Source organism: Brachyhypopomus gauderio, chromosome 17, assembly GCF_052324685.1.
Source record: "Brachyhypopomus gauderio isolate BG-103 chromosome 17, BGAUD_0.2, whole genome shotgun sequence".
Lineage (NCBI taxonomy): Eukaryota > Metazoa > Chordata > Actinopteri > Gymnotiformes > Hypopomidae > Brachyhypopomus > Brachyhypopomus gauderio.
This window is the reverse complement of record NC_135227.1, coordinates 2,507,508-2,522,956: the sequence shown is the minus strand read 5'-3', so window position 1 is coordinate 2,522,956 and position 15,449 is coordinate 2,507,508. Positions and strand designations below refer to the sequence as shown.

At 48.7% G+C, this 15,449-nt stretch overlaps 1 protein-coding gene across 4 annotated transcripts in view; it reads left to right on the top strand.

The window, feature by feature from the left end:
- The first annotated feature begins 7,635 nt into the window (after positions 1–7,635).
- The window catches only part of ston2 (stonin 2), a 22,013-nt gene continuing 14,199 nt past the window's right edge, over positions 7,636–15,449 (top strand). For 3 of the 4 annotated variants that reach the window (XM_076978016.1, XM_076978012.1, XM_076978014.1), the window contains exons 1-4: positions 7,636–7,844; positions 11,196–11,379; positions 12,167–12,337; positions 14,280–14,453. In XM_076978016.1, coding sequence (XP_076834131.1) covers positions 11,301–11,379; positions 12,167–12,337; positions 14,280–14,453 — 424 coding nt within the window. In that variant the 5' untranslated portion in view covers positions 7,636–7,844; positions 11,196–11,300. Of the gene's footprint in view, positions 7,849–11,195; positions 11,380–12,166; positions 12,338–14,279; positions 14,454–15,449 lie in introns of all 4 variants that reach the window. The other variant, XM_076978013.1, reaches the window with a different exon arrangement.

Genomic DNA, 15,449 nt, shown 5'->3' with positions numbered 1-15,449 from the left:
TCTTTGACCTGTGTGAATAAAACTCGTGTTTTTAATTACATTCTTTGAAATGTCTAAAAGAAGTAATATGACTGATATTTTGCCACATCATTTGCACCAAAATTCAGGAACCTTTTATGAAGGCCACTTGCTTCAGCTTGTTGTTACAATGTTGCTGATGCATCAGAAGCAACTGAGCTTGAGGGGGAGGAGCTGAGAGGAATAAGGGGCGGTGACATCATCGGCATTGTGACATCACTCGTGTCAGGGTTATGACATCACAACAGAGTGTGCAGGACCTGCCAAACATGTCTCTGTGTAGATTTTGTACATCATTCCAACCACTAGTCTTTTAAACTGTTTTAACACATTTTAACGTCTTACTTTAGCTGTCATGTATCAGAGGTGTCAATATCACACCTAAATAAATCAGAAACATGACTGCTTTTCATGATCAATTTGCAATTTTGAAGTATGTGTAGGCTCCATAAACTGACATTTATCAACTCGAATGTCGATCGGAATCTATCGGCATATCCAGATCTTAAAGTTGTAAACGCAAACCTGTCTCAGCTGTCGTATTCTGGCATTAAACGCTTTGGGTTTGGATGCGTAGAGGCGCTCTGACAGGTAGCCCCGGTTTACACGTGCTGTATAATTCATGGATGCCACCTGAAAGGCTCCGTGTGAAGATGGAGGCCCATTCTTAATTAAAGAGGGAACGTCTGGATATCAAACACAACCACCTCCCTGTACAGTGTCACCACACCCGTGCTCCACTAGGTTGCTATGCAACTGCAGGAGAAGAAGGCAAAGAAGGTGCAGGAAGCTTGTTGCCAGACGCGACGTGGTTCTGATCCACTGGGCTTATTTACAGGGCACAGGCCTACAGGAGCACATGCCCAGACACTTGGTTCGGTTTTCAAAACAAACACCCAACATTAAGAACATTTGCAGATTTTTTTTTTGTTTGTTTTACTGGATGGATGAAATTCCCCGCGATGTTGACCTTGGTACATATTTACTGCAAATATCACCATGGTAGTAAAAGCCTCTTTCATGCGCCTCATGAATGTTTCCTTCGGAGCTTCCCAAGAGGATCGGCACACACAGCCCAAACCCAGCTACAAAAGACATGTAGCATGTTTTCGTTGCCAAGGAAACAAACAGAGGTGACTCTCATACCAGTGCACCCAGAACTTCTTTTCTCTGTCACTGACACAGAAGAACTGTCTTCCCCCTCTGTATTAACTGATGTGATCAACCTGTTTCCACCCCAAAACGTCCCCACGAGCAGCGCCAGTGTTCAGGCACGAGGGGAATCAGACGCCGGTAAAACTCCTGTAATTAGTGTTTTGCTTATTTCAGTTTCCAAGGTAGCAGGAAACACGGGGGTCTCCCCTGTGACCCCAAGGGGCACGTGGAGAGCTTACAGCCATCCAGATCCACTACACAGCTCCTTTAATTTGTCCCCTGGTTCTTGTAAGTCAGACACAAATACGAGGGTATTACACCAAATCTCTTGCATTAAGGGTCCAACGCTTGAATACATTTGTAAGTCTCTACGTCTGGCCCTAATCTGGCTGATTTGCATAGGGGCACAGGTTGGGGATTTGAAAGGAGAGTCTTCGGTGTGTCTGCCCTTGCTGCGACATCTAGGTGGGGAAGAGGGGGTGAGGATGGGGGGGGGGGGATCGGTCCATGTCTTCCTCCTTCCCCTGGGGTCTCAGCATGACACAGACTCTGTCAAACACACCGCCGTCTCCTCTGGGGAGTCCCAGACCCATTTAAACCATGTTCTCCGCACCCCCCCCAATACAATACCGGCGGTGTAAACCTGACCGTCACCACTGCCTCCGTGGCAGCAAACAACTGCTGACTGAGTTGTTTGCTCAAGTTTTTCTTCTCCACTCAGGACACAATGGGAAGTTGAAACAGCAGTACAGCAGTGGTGTGAGTCTTAGGAACATGTACGTCTGTATTAGAGAGAGAAGGGGGGAGAGAGAGAGGGAGAGAGAGAGGGAGAGAGAGAGGAGCAAGCAGGTAATGAATTTGACATTTTCCATGCAGGCTGTGCTGACAAAGCAAATGGAAATGCCAGCCTGAATGCCTCTCATTGCTCCGCCCCTCTCTGCTCCGCCCCCCTCTCTGCCCCGCCCCTCCCTGCTGAGCGTAAGTTTCCACACAGGCCACTGTGCCCTCTGCCTTTGGGGCAGTGCCCTTCCCCAGACCTAGGCCGCATTCGTTCTCCCTCTCTCTCTCCCTCCCTATCTATCTCTCTCTGTCTCTCTCTCTGTCTCTCTCCCTCTCTGCCCTTACAAATGAGTCTGCGGTGAAATTAATGTTCTGTAACCGCTCTGCTAACTGCAGGTACCCCATCTCTGCCTGTCGTGTGGCTAATGTCCTTGGGCTTTCATTAGGAGTCTACCTAAAGCACCTGGGGGGGGGCTCAGCAGAGTGGAGGGCAAAACAGAGAGAGAGAGAGAGAGAGAGAGAGGAGGGGAGCAGCATCATCCTTCGGTCCTCCCTGCCCATTGGGCCTCCGTTCCTGCCAGAACGTGACGGCTGAAGTGTGGACCACACCAACGGTGCCGTGAAAAACATTCTGGCCGCGCTTCTCTCCTGTGCCTTTCAGACCAGGACCGGCTGGTTGTATGTGAACACAGACGGCTACACGTAAACAGGGATTAGTCCAAGTTTGAGATTTAAACACAAGGTGTGGGTGTGATAGAGTCCCAGTGCCAATCACGGGCCGTGATCTGATTTCAGTGCCAAATCTCTGATATCACAGAGTTGCGTAACTCCTATCCAGTGCTGTTATGTATCCAACCACCTGCTCCAACAGGAAACGAACCATATTGGACGAGGGGTGCGGACCCTGCGGTTGAGCGGTGCCAGGGCGGGGTGAGAGAGCACGGGCTTGTGGGTAAACACGTTGTGATGTCGATCGTCCTCAGTACGGAACAGACAAAATGAACCTGCTAGTCCATCCTGCGTACCGTCGGCCGTTTTCGACTTAATTGATAACTTATTTAAATGTGCCTTAATATGTTCAGCCACAGTTACAGCAGTTCATGGGTACCACGATAAAACTGGCCTCTTTGACAGATCCATTTGAGCCAGTTCAAAGGTGCAGAACCATACGCGCAGTCTAATTGAACTGGACAGATTTAGTTTGTCTCAGTGGCCAGCTGTGTTCATTACACTTTTATAACATTGGGTGTCTTGGTGAACTAGCTTAGAAATAAGAATGAGATTTATTAGATTGATTTTGAAATTGGAGCTCAAGAGAGACGGATGCTTGCTGCGAACGGAAGCCGGGGATTAAGAGACTGTTTTCGCTCGCTGCGGACGCGACTGCGTGCGCTGCTAATAAATACGTGCGCAGAGCAGGTTTGCCTCATGACTGGGAGGTGAAATGTATTCATTGCTTTTGCTTTGGGGCCTGGCAGTTGAATCCGGGCCCTTTTCCTAATCTGTAATACGCTCGTCATTTTACAAACACGGGAAGAGGCTGATGGGGTGTGGGAGAGGGGGGCGGAGACTGGAGGAGGAGGAAGAGAGAGCAGGAGGAAGAGAGAGGAGTGGTGAAACTGAATAAAAGAGTAAGCAAGTTAAACAGAGAGCGACAAAGGGAGAAGGAGAGAGAGAGGGAGAGAAAGAGGGAGATAGAGAGAGAGGGAGAGGGAGAGAAAGAGGGAGATAGGGAGAGAGGATAAAGGAGAGCCTTGCTTTGGGCTTTTCAACTGCCATGAAAGTAGGTTAACCAGGAGGATAAATGATGGCCATGTGGGATGAGGGACAGGGCATGAGGAGAACATTCCAGCCTGTACCCTCGTCTCCCCACGCGCTGCTCACATCTGCTCGCAGGAGATCCGTATCTTCTCACACGACTTCCCTCTGTATTCTGCAGCGTAGCATAAACATCTCCCTCATCCATGAAGTCTGGGAACATCTTCCTCACACCTGAACTCTGGAGAACGATGGAACACATAAGGGTTCGGGTGCACTCCAGGGTGCCACTGACTAGTAATGACAGTTTGACTTTGAAGCTGAACGCCCTATGCTGAGATGCTGGGGCTGTGGGAATTTCGAGGCAGCTGTTCTGGATTGGGGGGGGGTGGGGGGGGGGGGGTGGAGTTGTGTGAGGGGTGGGGTTGGGGGTGGGTGTGGGAGGGGTTGGGGGGGGGGGGGCAGACGCCTGCTGTCCCTAGCAACAGCATGACAGCACAGGCGTCACTGGCTGTTATGCAACGCGCTAACACAGAAAGTCACGGGCCAGACAGTGAGTCCTTACATTAAAGAAACTCCAAAAGCACAACAAAAGGACTCTCCTCCATTCACTGGCTCACAAAAAGCATGACAGATCATCACTGCAGAGGGGTTCAGTAAAGTTCTGCACAGAAGATCTCCTTCTTCAACCAGCAAACGCAGCTGACTGCTGCAGTCGTTCTCACACAGGCTGCTATGGTTACCTCTCAGACAGGACCCTGAGTCCAACATTTTTTTTTAAAGCTTATGAAAGAGTTTGGATTTGACACAGCAACTTGCCCAGACTTGAAGAATTAGCTGTGTGGTTTCCTAATTACATCTCCAGTAGGCAGAAAGACTACATGCCACGCAAGAGAACCACACTGCCCGACATGAAGGGCTCCCCCACTTCAGTAACGACAAATCTGTTAGAACACTTCCAGCAGTGCCAGTAAGGAATTGGTACCTGCTGGTAATAAAAGCTAAATAATAAAACAGCAAACCTTCTGTGTTGACATCAGGATGATGTACAATGCCAAAGGGCCAGAATGTCTCCGTGTGGATTGCTACCTTCACACCGTTCAAAATATCCCAGCCTGTTCTCCCCCTTCTACTGGTACAAACATGTGCACGCACGTCCCGCTAAACACGTCCCGCTAAACACGTCCCGCTAAACACGTCCCGTTCCAATCTAGCACACCTATCTGCTTTTCTTACTCCACAGTCTGAGCTGTCCTCTACCAAATCCTCACTGCTTCTAATGACACAGTGGATTAATAGCAACCCCATTAAGACTAGGACAGTCTAGGACTCATGATCTCTGTGATGTGTATATTAAGACTAGGACAGTCTAGGACTCATGATCTCTGTGATGTGTATATTAAGACTAGGACAGTCTAGGACTCATGATCTCTGTGATGTGTATATTAAGACTAGGACAGTCTAGGACTCATGGTCTCTGTGATGTGTATATTAAGACTAGGACAGTCTAGGACTCATGATCTCTGTGATGTGTATATTAAGACTAGGACAGTCTAGGACTCATGATCTCTGTGATGTGTATATTAAGACTAGGACAGTCTAGGACTCATGATCTCTGTGATGTGTATATTAAGACTAGGACAGTCTAGGACTCATGATCTCTGTGATGTGTATATTAAGACTAGGACAGTCTAGGACTCATGATCTCTGTGATGTGTATATTAAGACTAGGACAGTCTAGGACTCATGGTCTCTGTGATGTGTATATTAAGACTAGGACAGTCTAGGACTCATGGTCTCTGTGATGTGTATATTAAGACTAGGACAGTCTAGGACTCATGATCTCTGTGATGTGTATATTAAGACTAGGACAGTCTAGGACTCATGATCTCTGTGATGTGTATATTAAGACTAGGACAGTCTAGGACTCATGATCTCTGTGATGTGTATATTAAGACTAGGACAGTCTAGGACTCATGATCTCTGTGATGTGTATATTAAGACTAGGACAGTCTAGGACTCATGATCTCTGTGATGTGTATATTAAGACTAAGACAGTCTAGGACTCATGATCTCTGTGATGTGTACATTCTTTCTTCTTGTTGACACTACAGCACATCAATAATACCTCCATATGGAGCATATAGAGGGGATGGTTATGGAAAAATTTACGTTTTGAGTCATTTTATGCATTTTATGCAAGTCATTTTATACTGGTATCACTGCTCTCTGTGCCTTCAAGGTCATTCCGGCCATGAATAGAGGTTTATGGTGGCCATAAGATGAGATCATGACAGTTTGAAAAACTTTCATAAGAAATCATAATAAGCAGTGATTCTCAAATCCCCCTCCATAACCACTGTGGACCAGTTTGTAACCAGTGTTAACACAGTAAGGCTACAAAGCCTTATGGACAAAAACATGGTGTGTACAAGGTCTTTTTTAAATAAAAAAATTATTAATTAAACACATATAATACAATAACTGAAGACCCCATAAAAATAAGTCATTCGATAATTCAAAGTTAACTTATATCTTGACTAAAATTAGCACAGTGCCAGGAAGGTAAGTAGAATCGTGGTTGAATCTAAATATGTTGTCATCACTGTAGACTACCTGCTGGGGATGTGAGACGCAGCTACAGGGCCCAACCGTGCCTCCAGCTTTTTGGGCTTGTGTGAACCTCTTCAGTCTCTTTTCCTCTGTTCCTCAAAAGCAGACCACGCTGAAGCTCCATGGGAGTCTCACTTCCAAGAGCTGGAATGAGAGAAGATGGGAAATCTGACTGGAAAGCCCAGAGTCTATCAGGCCAACAGTTTCATTATAAACCTTATTCTGGCCACTCTTATTTTTAAACACTGTGTAAGTGATTCAGCCATGGTGATTGTGAACCCCCCCCCCCACTCTCCCCAACACACACACTCACACACACACTCAAACTTTGAACTAGCCCTGTTCTTATGCATATTTACTCTTTTTCATGGAATACAAACTGATTTGCAATGGCAAACATGAGGAAAAAAACACTTGCTTACAAAAAATTGAAGTGCTTTGTGGTGTTGTATCTTTGATCAGGAGCTGTGATTGCCTGTATCCCAATCACTACAGCTCTAATAGAGCATTCAACTTTTCAGATTTTATTTGAGCAAATGAGAAAGTGAAAAAATGAATAATTTACAGGATCTGTGAAATTTTCACAGATTGTAAGTGATTTGCAATGAGAATATTTGTGAAAATATTGTTGTGTTGTGTTTTGTTAACTGTAATAATGGTCATTTATTATTCTGGAGGTGCATTAATCTAGTAACATGCAGTGTGTGTGTTTTGATTCATTTTTAATTCTAATTTCTATTTCTTACTCTATTTTCTTCTCACCAGCAGGTGCAGAGCTGGGCGTCAGAACTTCGAAGAATGCTGTTTGGCTTTTGAATGTGCTTGATTCAAAACGGTGTTATCTCCATCTCTTCTGCCAACGTATTTCTCTGCCAGCTCATGTATTTATACATGCAGGTGATTTTAACCCCCACCCGCTTATGGGCCCTCATAGGACGAGCGTTTGAGTTCCGCTTATACAGGTCATCGGTACATTTGGTTTTAAGTGTTATGTCGCCACCTAGTGGACATATATAAATATAACTAGGCCGATCTAAAAAAAAAAACAACATTCTGACAGCTTATGTTTGTTTACAGCTTTATGTTTGTCTGTATTCTTGTATGCGGAATATGTATCTGTGGAGTTTCTGTAGCGTATAACCCAATGCCATTCTGCGATAAATAGCCACACTAACGAGATTATTTAGTCCAATTTTTCCGGGTGCAGAAACATTGAGGTCCAACAGATGGCGCAATACGTATATGGGGCAACAGTTCCCACACAGAACAGAGTCAGCACCCCCCTACAAACGTCCCGGCACGTGTGTGGGAAGGCTGCTATAAGCAAGATCGCTGCTGCCTCAGTTTTTTAACGCAGCCGTTTGTTTGCGTCAATAAACGAACGCAAATCTCACAACAAACAAACAGCCGCGATAAACTTTCGGTGACGTCAGACGGCGCTTCCGCGGACAGCCAATCAGAAGCCAGTAAGAGCGCCAGTGCGGATTTACCGGGAGAGTCGCAAACTGCGTGCAGCCGAAGTAAGTAAGTTTGTTTTAAACATTAAGTGTGATATTTCTGCTGTAGTCACCGCCGTATACGCATAAGCTGTTTTATAGCCTCTTCATCAATGGTTTAGGGCTCCATGTCCAGCACGGGAGTGTGTGTTAACGCCAGGCGCTAATGTTGCGGGAGCGCAAGTCTACAGGTTGTTGGAGACGCACCGAGCTGCTGTGTTTACATTTCTCAACATGTTGACGCACATCCTTATAATAACACGCCGGGGGACAGGCAGCAGGCAGCGGGCAGCGGGGGGGTGGGGGGGGGTGGGTTTAGTACACAAGTTTTAGTTATTGTTTGTTTGTGAGTAAGTTTGTTACCGCTTTGTGGAAAACATTCTTATATGAGCTTGATCTTGTGTTTGCTCAGGGCAGGTCCATATCCGCCGACGGCTTCACCTCCTCGTCCACTCTCTCTTACCTTTATATTCTCTCTCTCTCTCTCTCTCTCTCTCTCTCACACACACACACACATTTATCCTCTTCGCCGTATGTCTGTGTGTATGAGAGGAAAATAAAATACCACTGGTATTCTGTAATATGTTCTCATGGGGTTTTGAAAAGACTTAATAGATTTGATCTGTTTAGGATCAGTAATACATTCCTGAAGGTCATCTGCTTGTCTTCGTAATGTGCTTGTATCAGTTTCACCGTGTGTGAATGTATATATGATATATTTCTCCCAGGACAGGGTTCCTGTACACTGGTTGGTAGCACAGGCTGGAAACTGTCTGTTTAAATTCAGTATGTCTGAGTCACTAGTGAAGTCCAGTGGCTCGTCTTCTGCAGTCTGAGAGGCATGTACAAGAGGTTTATTTTTTGACATGGCATGTTTCTGGCTAAGACATGTCGAGAGGCCTGTTCTGATGCTAACTAAAAGCCCTCTGGCCTGAATCACAGGTCCCTTGTGTTTTGCTTTTACACTGTCCACACATGCCGGGACCTGGAGTAGACGTGTCCGTGCTGTCAGCGGATTGCAATGGAGAAAGCTCACTGTTGGAGCGCTGTAGTGGTTCTGACTAAACAAAGCTAGGAGAGGAAGCGTGTTCCCAGCATCGTGTGTGTGTGTGTGTGTGTGTGTGTGTGTGTGTGTGTGTGTGTGTGAGAGAGAGAGAGAGAGAGAGAGGGTTCCTCTCCAAGAGGAGGTCATCACTGCTAATCTTCATTCAGCAGCGTGGACCACCGCGGGGCAAACGTAGCAGCTGGTGCTGTCAGGGAGAAAATCTCTTTCATCTGGTCTCGTCATCTGTCATGAAACCCACCAGGCCAAGTCTGGTCACGTTCACCCTGTACTTGCTTAGTTTTGGATCTCTTGCTTCTATCTTGTTCTTTCTCTCTCTCTCTTGCTCTCTCTTGCTCTCTCGCTCTCTCTCTCATTGGTCATTGTTCCTCAACAGAACACTTAGGCCCTGACCACACAGCGGTGACTCTGCTTGAGTTATTGAGTGATGAGTGTCAAGATGATGTTGTATGTGAAGCCTGAGTTACCCTGCGTGTACCAGCCACTTTAGCAGTGTCTAGTGTTTAGGACAAAAATAAAGTCATCGTATAAGCAACATGTGTATTTGTTTAGCTTGTTTTGCACAAGTTTCTCAGAAAGCAAAAGTTCATTTTTGAAGCAAGTCAGGGCGGCAACAGGAAATTGTGCAAAAAAAAAAAAAAATAGTATCAGTATGCTGATGATGTCACTGCTCTTCCCAGACGTGTGTGTGTGTGTGTGTGTGTGTGTGTGTGTGTGTGTGTGTGTGTGCAGCCTGTAGTGAACTCTGGGAGAGCTGGAGCAGCACGTGGGTGTATGCCGTGCACTTTGGCCGGTCCGGACCACGTAGTCCTGCTTGGCTGGCCCAAAACAGCAGGGCCACACCCGACCGGGTTGAATGTGGGTCTGAGGTTGAAGCAGAAGGCAGAGGAGGCTGCCATAGGATAACATGGCACTTGTAGTCTTAGCAGATGTAGGAGTCTTTAAAACGTTCTTTATATGTTTACTGTTCTAAGTCAATGTTTTTGAATGATAGAAGTTTTAGCACTGTGGAGAAACTTTGGCATTAGGTTCTGGGTGGGTCTACAGCAAACGCAGGTCTGGTCAGCTAATAGTGGGTGTGAAGTGTTTCTCAGAGCTGTTTGACAAACCCACGGGGGAGAGGGAGGGGTGTGGTTTGTGTGTGTGAGGAGAGGGAGGGGTGTGGTTTGTGTGTGTGAGGAGAGGGAGGGGCGTGGTTTGTGTGTGTGGAGAGAGGAAGGGGCGTGGTTTGTGTGTGTGAGGAGAGGAAGGGGCGTGGTTTGTGTGTGTGAGGAGAGGAAGGGGCGTGGTTTGTGTGTGTGAGGAGAGGAAGGGGCGTGGTTTGTGTGTGTGAGGAGAGGAAGGGGTGTGGTTTGTGTGTGTGAGGAGAGGAAGGGGCGTGGTTTGTGTGTGTGGGGAGAGGAAGGGGCGTGGTTTGTGTGTGTGGGGAGAGGAAGGGGCGTGGTTTGTGTGTGTGGGGAGAGGAAGGGGTGTGGTTTGTGTGTGTGGGGAGAGGAAGGGGCGTGGTTTGTGTGTGTGAGGAGAGGAAGGGGCGTGGTTTGTGTGTGTGAGGAGAGGAAGGGGCGTGGTTTGTGTGTGGGTAGTGGGGCTGTTTGGCCTGCATCTGTCTTGACTGCAGTATCTTCCATAACCTTGAGCTGCAGTGTTTTTCCATTAAAAGGTGTTTCCTGCTGAATCCCAGTTTTGGCTAAGAAAGCAGCTGCCTTTCCTCACTGTCCTCTGACGGGGAGAAGTAGAGAAGCTCGTCAGAGAGGAGACGGGTTATCAGGCCCCTCACAATGTTTATGCCCTGTGTGTCTGTGTGGAACCTCGCTTGCCCAGAAACGGAGACTTTTCCTGACTCTTGCCCAAGTCTGATAGTGGTTTGCAATGGAGACAGACAGGAAGTGCTAAACCACTAGACCATGTTCTTTACGCAACATATAGCCCACGTTCTTCTAATTTCAGTTTCCATAACCTTGAACCTCTGGCAGCAGCAGGGCGTGTGTGAGCTGTGTGAGCGGGCGGGTACAGGGCAGCGTCAAGGCCTTCCTGTGTTTCTCGGTGTGTTTCCACCTCCGTCTGCTGTGTACCGCATCCCGTCTGGACACGCTCTCTGCAGACTCACACTCCAGCAAGTTCACACGCCTCCCATGTGACTGCTGTCACTACCTGCCCGAAACCCTCTCGCTCTTTGAGGCCTCTCTGGGGTTTTCTTTGCAATATGAAGACCTTCTCCAGACCTTCTCCAGGTCTCCGAGGAGCCGTCTGCAGTGCTGTGTCCAACAGGGGCTTCTGTGTACTGTGACCATACTCGTTGCGTGTTTCTGCAGGAACCTCTTCATCTTCTCCTGCTTCCCTTCATCTTCTCCGCTCTCGCGCTGCCGACCGACCGAGGAGTCGGACGCGTACCACGGGGCGGACCGGGCACCGGCGCCATGGCGACCACGGCCGGCGGCACAGGAGCGTGTGTGAGATCTGACTGGGTGGCGTTCGCCGACGCCCTCGAGACGGCAGGTACGTTAACCGTTAACGGCAGGTAGGGACGCGCGACCCGGCCCTTACTGATGGTTGCCCAACCACAGCCCCGCCCATTCCCCGCCCTCCGACCCGCCCCCCTCTCCCCACCCCCTCCCCCGCAGGCAAAGAAACCTCGTGCCCTTGTTACCTTTGAACCTTTCTGTGCGATATAAGAGCCCGTCTCGTTTGGTGCCACGTGTCTCATGCATGAGGTCGAGTACTAACACAGCGCGGAGGGATTCGCTTCAAACTCCCTGCACAGCCACGCTTTCAAAATCCAATTTTTATGGCTGTTTGGTTTACATCGGATTTCGGGGCATGTAAAGAGCTCCTCTTCAAGATGGCTCCTTGAGCTGCCTGAAGGTGCCTTGATTCAGGAGATGTGCGTTTCGTCTGCGGTTAGGCCTCCAGAAACCAGTGAGGGCCAAAGGAAGATGTGTGCTGCTTGTAGGACTCCGTCCTCATAGAGAAGGCACAAATAAATAAATTATTGCAGATAGTAACGTCATTGCTGCAAGGTGCTGAAGTTTAGGCCACATTTTAATCTGTCATTTCATAGAGTGCAGTGTGTTTGTGTGTTGAGGGCCACTGGGGGGCCTGTGGGCGTTTGTCCTGTGAGGGTGCTGTCAGCTTGCTGTGAGATTCCTGAGCTCTGAGCTTTCTGCATCCTGCCCCGGGGACGAAGCCCGTAAGGGAACTGCCTCGTACGCGCTCAGACTTAACACCAAACTGTGTGTGTGTGCGTGTGCGTGTGTGTGTGCGCGTGCTTGTGTCTGCTCCCCAGATGACCACAATGGCGTGCGTGTGGCCAGTTTGGTCCCCACCGTAGCCCACACCTCCTCCGGGGCAGAGGCCTCCCCGTTATCCGTGCAGTCGAGGAGCGGCTGGGTGCAGTTCGATGATAAGCCCTGGTCCCCCTCTCCTCCTCCTCCTCCTCTTCCTCCACAGGTGAAAGGTAGGTGCCCTGCTGAGATGCCCCAGGCCGTCTCGTTAGTGAGCATTTAAGCTCCCCTCGTTCCGAGCTTTCCATCGTGATTAAAAGCAACTTTTGAAAGAAGTGTGTGTAGCTGCCGCAGCCACCTCTGTGTGTTGGTCCTTAAATCACACACACACACACACACACACACACACACACTGCTCTGTCAGATGATACCCTGGTGCATTGCCAGGTGCTCCTCCACTGCATATTCCTCTTGAGCTGCTCTCATCTGACCGAGCTCGGCTAATTAGCTCCACGTCGAGCCTCCCTGTCCCTGCCCATACTGCCTCTGAGGCAAGGCAGCTTCTGGGCGTCTTCAGACAAGCCCAAGCACGGCCCCGCCTCCTCCGTGGATGTCTTAGCAGCCATGACTAAATCTTACATGGCGTGTGCTTGCTTGCGGAGGAGAGCGAGTGTGTCCGTGACTGTACGGTGCTCTGGGGGGTAGCCCCCGTGCCCTGCCGTGACATTCCAACATGGAGGTTCAGCGTTGTGGTGCAGGCTCCTCCCCGGCACTCTCGAGAAGTAAAAATATCGGTCGCTCGCAGGCGTGGGATGCCTGAGACGGCGTGTTTCCATGGCGATCTCACAAAAACGCAGCGTCGCTTTGTCTGCTGAAGTTCGGTGCGAGTGAACTCGCCGCGTGTTGGCGGGGGGACTGGCGAACGGGGGCGTGATTATTTCATTAGCGTCGGCTGTGGGAGGAATGATGGTGTGTTGGAGACTCCCCACACCGCAACAACGGTGTTGGGGAAGGCTCACGCTCACGCTCACGTTACTCTGGCATCACGTCCCTCACGTGCGCATCGCTGTTCCTGAGGCCCTGCGTGATTCTCACGTGAAAACTGTATGTAACGTTAGCCACTCGAGGTAAATCTGAGGTGGTGCTAGCAGTGGACAGACACACGTGGGCCGTCTCACAGGGGGGTGTAAGTGTGCTCAACACTCCAGACAGCTTTTTGACAGTTTGCCTGATCAGAAAGCTGTGGTGAAATGACTAATGTGATCACGCCGTGGACGGGGAGAGTGCACACTCGGGAGGCATCGTACTGCAGTGAGGATGCGTGGCAGGTAACAGATGACTAAGAGGTCCCAGTTTTGCAGGTGCTTGTGTGTACTTAGATATGAGTTTTAGCTGGTTTAACTGGTCCCGTGTTAAATTGGTCGCTCTGATCTTTACATTCATCAGTCTTTGTGTTTGCAAAGCCAGCAGTATTTATGGACAGGGATGCTTGATGAAGTGATTATTAATCATTATTGTGATCTTGACCCTCACAATACCGATATCCCAGAAGACTCATTTTCCTGCTGTGGCGTGTGATCACAGGAAGACGTAGCAGGGGCTGTGGAAGGTCTTTGCGTGTCTGACGTACCTAAGACAGGATCTTATTCAAATGTCACCTTACTGTACAGGAATGTGTAAAATGACTCTGTTTATGTAAATGTTTCTGTCACACCTGTGTCCTATGTCGTATAGCTGTAATAGGCACTAATTTTGAACAGTTATTCTACAAAGTTACTCTACTATCAGATGACATTTACTGCAATGCTAATTAAGATCAGCGCCGTGTTGATGGATGGCATCTCTGTTTAATGGGCCCGATGCTCCCAGGTACCTGCTGATCTGCCTGATCCTTATTCCCAGTGCTGCTGCACTCTCCCCCCCACCGCACCGAATATCTGATAGTCACTGATTATAATTCAGTGATAACATCTGCTCCCGCCCAATTTAGTGTCTGTTTATTAACTATATTACCGATGTAACGTCCAGGTCGCAGATACAGGGCAAACGTGTGTTTGTATAACCTTTCATTTGTAGCTAACCTCCCGTTCCAGATACCGAGCACACGCACGCTCACGCGTCTTGTGTGCGCACGTGTGTTTGCGGTACTTAAGTGTCTGTTCCTCTGTCTCCCAGCTCACAGGAACAGTGTGTGCTCCACGGCTAGCTTCTGGAGCTCCCCGCCCGCGTCGGAGAGCACGCAGTCTGGGGAGAGGAACTCGCTGAGCCGGGATGCCTCGTCCAGCGACCTGCCCTCCCTCAACATGGAGGAGGTGGCCAGCCAGGGCACCTCCCTACCCCGGTCGTCCAGTGAGTAGCTGCTATAACGCACATAGACACACACGCGCTCCAAACACTCACGCTCAAACACCTCCTCGCTCGACTCTAGCGGACAAACGGTTTCGATTGGTCAACATGTGATTGGTCGACATGTTCACACAGTCTCACGCGATTGGTTGGCATGTTTACGCAGAGTCACGTGATTGATCGTCCTCTTGCTTACACTCACCTGCCACTTTATTAGGTACACCTGTCCAACTGCTCGTTAACGCAAATGTCAAATCAGCCAATCACATGGCAGCAACTCGATGCATTTAGGCATGTAGACATGGCCAAGACGATCTGCTGCAGTTCAAACCGAGCATCAGAATGGGGAAGAAATGTGATTTAAGTGACTTTGAATGTGGTTGTTGGTGCCAGACGGGCTGGTCTGAGTATGTCAGAAACTGCTGATCTCTACATTAGGGTTTGCAGAGAATGGTCCAAAAAAGAGAAAATATCCAGTGAGCGGCAGTTCTGTGGACACAAATGCTTTGTTTGTGGCCAGACTTCTTTGAGCTGATAGAACGGCAACAGTAACTCAAATAACCAGTCGTGTAACCGAGGCATGCAGAAGAGCATCTCTGAACACACAACACATCGAACCTTGAGGCGGATGTTTGGCGTCAGCAACATGAAAGCTTGGATCTATCCTGGATCTATCCAACGGTTCATGCTGATGGTTTGGGGGATATTTTCCTGGCACACTTTGGGCCCATTAGTACCAATTGAGCATCATGTCAACACCACAGCCTCCCTGAGTATTGTTGCTGACCATGTCCATCCCTTTATGACCACAGTGTACCCATCTTCTGATGGCTACTTCCAGCAGGATAACACGTCATGTTATAAAGCGCGAATCATCTCAGACTGGTTTCTTGAACAGGACATTGAGTTCACTGTACTCGAATGGCCTCCACAGTCACCAGATCTCAATCCAATAGAGCACCTTTGAGATGTGGTGGAACGGGAGATTCACATTATGGA